General features: G+C 34.9%; 1 protein-coding gene across 1 annotated transcript; it reads left to right on the plus strand.

The window, feature by feature from the left end:
• On the plus strand, window positions 1-3,855 carry eevs (2-epi-5-epi-valiolone synthase). Its single transcript, XM_004068599.5, has 5 exons — window positions 1-230; window positions 1,803-2,436; window positions 2,584-2,823; window positions 2,905-3,157; window positions 3,270-3,855. The coding sequence occupies exons 1-5, from the start codon at window positions 28-30 to the stop codon at window positions 3,365-3,367; spliced, it is 1,428 nt and encodes a 475-aa protein (XP_004068647.4). The 5' UTR covers window positions 1-27; the 3' UTR covers window positions 3,368-3,855.
• Window positions 3,856-4,236: the final 381 nt, after the last annotated feature.

A 4,236-nucleotide genomic window follows, 5' to 3' on the forward strand; every position in this document is an offset into this window, starting at 1 on the left:
TTACTGTTCTGTATATATAGCCTCTCAATGCTGGCTTCTCACACTCTTTTACGAGCCATCCTACCTTCAGCTCCAGTTATCTGTGAGAGAATGGGAAAAGTTCATCAGGAGGATAGCAATGTCAAAGAAAAGAACAGCGAGTTTAGCTTAGTAAGGGTCAAAGGTACATGGAAAAGCAAATTGGGCATGAAGATCAAGGACACTTTTGATTGTGTCTCTGCTGCTAAAATGTAAGTGTGACCATATTTATTTTTTACAAACAGATAAGACTATTGTTTGAAAAAAACACAAGTAAGTTGCTAGTGCTGCAAGTCATTCATGGGTTTATACATTTTTTATCGATACAGATTTTTTTTCTTCATGCAAAAAGAGTTTTGTCAGAGACTAGAAAAAATAATGTGGTCTAATGGTTGCGCGTTTTATACAAGAGCTTTAAACCTCAGACTAACTATAAAAATCTGTCAGAGTTTAGTGTCTTAAATTAAAAAATATGTCTGCATTATTTTTTAACAGCAAACAAAACACTGACTAATTGTGAAATATGACAAAGCATGATTGTGACAAGAAAAAAAAACAAAATAAATAAAACTAAGGATCTTACTTGACCCACATCTCTTCAGGCGTGAATCTTAAAAAAAAAAAAATACACTGATTATTTTCCTGTTTTACCTGTTTCCCTTTTTCATAACTGTGAAATGAAATCTAGTTGCGTAAAAGAAGTCTGTCACAGAGGTTGGCATTTCAACTTTTAGATAGTAAATACCTACATTTATTTTGACTGTTCACACAATATTGCACACAAATGTTTCATAAATGTGTCCTAAATAATAATGACTCTACTGCCACAAACTGGTGGAAATTAAAATATATGGTACAAGTAAACTCATGCTTTACTAGTTAATCCTGCTGTTTTTTATGTAAAAAAAGTATAAAGTAATTAATTACTACTGCTATTACTATTACTATTGCTACTCTTCAATTTTTCTAGTGCAGGTTTTTGAATACCTTTAAGGCCTTTTCTTATTTTTTTTAATACATTTAATAAATTCAATCAAAAATGTTGCATAGCGTAGAAAATTATGTTTTATAAAATTCAAAATAGTGTAGAAGTATTTTGTCCTTATCTAATATATTATTCCCACTCTCTGTTGTCCTTTAAATTAGCTGTTCATTTCAGTAATAAGTAGAATTACTATGGTAACAATGCATTTTAGTAATACTTCCTAAAAATCAAATTTTTTGCGTTTCTTCTCAAGTTTGCTCAACTTTAGGTTGCAGCCTTTTCAGAATATATTTTAATATATATTTTAGAAGATTTTTTTTGAAAATATACATTTTAACTGTGATATTTATAACTCAAGGTTTCCAATTATTAAAAACAAGAAGATGCAGCTGACCTCAAAATAACTTAAATTACCACAAAAAAAAAAAAAACAGAAGAACAAACTGTACCTTCCACTTTGAATACACCTACATACTCGCCTGGTCTGAGGGTCAATTGCTATCAATGTTTAAGCAAACATACATGTTCAAAGTCACAAATCCATCTCCCGTGTTCAAAGCGGTGAATGGGATTGATATTGCCAAGATTACTAAAATACTTGTTTGTTGACACAGTCAAGTCACAGTCTACAGAAAATAACGCACGACAACATGTTGAACAGCAATCTTATTTACTCATTCCACATCTTTACATCATTATTTTGGTCTTTAAAATTTAGAAAAGATTTAATGTCTCATTTGTTAACACACTGAACTATTGACTGTAAAACACATTTTTCAATTTTCCCCCTTTTTGACAGATATGAAAGCATCACAGAGAAAGGCACTTCTTGGACAGTGGTCAGCCCAATCACCTTTACTTACAAGGTCACTGAGACTCATGGTTTGCTGGACTCAAGTAATGACACTCTTCTTCTTGGCCATATCACCGACCCACAGCAAATAGAGGACATTAAAAGATCAAACAAGCCAATTAGGCGATTTGTGGTCATTGATCAGGAAGTCTACAAAATCTATGGCCCCAAGCTGACTGAATACTTAGAAGCTAATGATGTGGTTTATAAAATCTTGGCTCTTTCCACCACAGAGGAGAATAAATCAATGGAAACTGCATTGAAAATCCTTGAAGAAGTTAACAACTTTGCCCTGGACCGCCGCACGGAGCCCATCATTGCTATTGGTGGAGGTGTTTGTTTAGACATAGTCGGTTTGGCTGCTTCACTGTACAGGAGGCGCACTCCTTACATCAGGGTCCCAACCACTCTTCTTTCCTACATTGATGCCAGCGTAGGGGCAAAGACTGGTGTTAATTTTGCAAACTGCAAGAACAAGTTGGGTGCTTACATTCCACCTGCTGCTGCTTTTCTTGACCTGTCATTCATGCAAAGTGTTCCAAGGAGACACATCTCCAATGGTTTGGCTGAAATGTTGAAGGTATGAAAGTGCTGATATTTGGAGATACCTGTGTTCTTCTCTGTGTTTTTAACAACATTTATATAACATTTGCAATAGGAACCATACATAAAATAGAACCTATGTGGGCTTTTTATTTATGTTTAAACAGATGTTGCTTCCTTCCAGATGGCTTTGATGAAGCACAAGGGCCTTTTTGAGCTTCTTGAGGAACATGGCTGTATGCTCTTAGACACCAAATTTCAGGCTGGCAACAATGTATATGGACACAACAGCGTAAAGGTTGCATCTCAGACAACCCAAATAGCAATTATAACTATGCTGGAAGAGCTTGCTCCAAATCTTTGGGAGGACGACCTTAACAGACTTGTTGACTTTGGTCATCTTATAAGTCCAGCATTAGAAATGGTAACAATTCCTTTACAAGAAATATTTACTACATTTGTTTATTCTTTGTTTTAACATTCTTCTTTTCTAATTTAAACACAGAAAGTACTCCCGTCCCTGCTGCATGGTGAGGCAGTCAATATCGATATGTCTTACATGGCTTATGTGTCTCATGAGAGTGGCCTATTGACTGAGGAAGAGAAGCAAAGGATCATCAACTGCATGGTGGGACTTGAGCTTCCTGTCTGGCATGAAGAGTTTACAATGGAGCTGATACAGAAGTCCCTGCAGGACAGACTGAAACATTCGGGTGGCCTTGTCAGAATGCCTCTACCTATCGGTCTTGGACAAGCAGGTATCATTCTAAACATGTCATAAAAGGGAATATAAATTATTGATATCATGAATCTGAAATGTAGACACTGCAGCTAAAGACTTTTTTCTTTCCTCTTCTTTTTTTACTGCAGAAATCTTTAACAACATATCATGTGACACCCTACAGAAAGCTTATATCAAGTGGTGTGAAGAGCTGAGTGTCTCCTCTGATAGCACCTGTGATGCTTGATCTTCACATTCCTCTGCTCCAGTAATATGTTTATATTTAGACAATTATATTTGGTGTTTGGTAGGGTAATGTTGTTCAAATTATCCTGGTGAAGCAATGTGCTGTAGTTAAAGGATGACATAAAACAAATATAAAGGCACAAAATTATAACGTTATACTTGATAATGAGTATTTGTAGGCTCGAGACTGTAAATATCATTTTCTGAAAAAATAAAACACATCAGCACACATAGCAGCTATTTCCTCTGTAAGTGTTAATGACGAATGGTTACAGCATTTCTTGACTTTATTTTACATATTTTCAAAATAAGTTTAATGGAATCATCAAATTGTGTTTTTGAGTGGTTTAACTCTAATGTAAATTACACATTTGAACTTGTTATTTCGGGGAAGCAGATTTAAATAATGCTGTAAGAAGTTGGTTTGGTATAATCTTGTTTGTGGCTAAAAATGGGAAACATACTCCATTAAAAGATTTCATTCATTCATATTGTTTATGTATTAATTCTTATTGTTTCCTTACTTCCATAGACTTTCAATCAGAAACCCACATCTCCAGTACACAGGTGGAAATACATATTGCGATTTATTGATTTGTAATTGATAAAAAATTGATTCATAGTTGTAAAGTAGATAGATAGAAACAAATAAACGTACACAAACCCCCTAGAACATCTGTTAGTGAGCAGAAAAAATAATCATTATACACAAGACAATCATAATTGGTTCCTTTTCCTGCTCCTGTCACACAGGACACTGGAATGAAAGGGGGAATAGGGATAGCGGGTCCAAAGGAGCTCAGGTGAACTTTTTTTTTTTTAACTTGTCCTGTGCAATAGCTGAGCAAACAGATCAGAGCTGAAAGCCTA

This window comes from Oryzias latipes, chromosome 5 (genome assembly GCF_053564925.1).
Source record: "Oryzias latipes strain Hd-rR chromosome 5, Olatipes_Hd-rR_3.1".
In the NCBI taxonomy this organism is placed as follows: domain Eukaryota; kingdom Metazoa; phylum Chordata; class Actinopteri; order Beloniformes; family Adrianichthyidae; genus Oryzias; species Oryzias latipes.

Excerpts from the sequence above, each read along its gene's own strand:
- eevs (XM_004068599.5), top strand. The coding sequence starts at position 28 with ATGCTGGCTTCTCACACTCTTTTACGAGCCATCCTACCTTCAGCTCCA. Across the intron at positions 2,437-2,583 it reads GTTTGGCTGAAATGTTGAAG|ATGGCTTTGATGAAGCACAA; the intron begins GTATGAAAGTGC and ends GCTTCCTTCCAG. Across the intron at positions 3,158-3,269 it reads TATCGGTCTTGGACAAGCAG|AAATCTTTAACAACATATCA; the intron begins GTATCATTCTAA and ends TTTTTACTGCAG.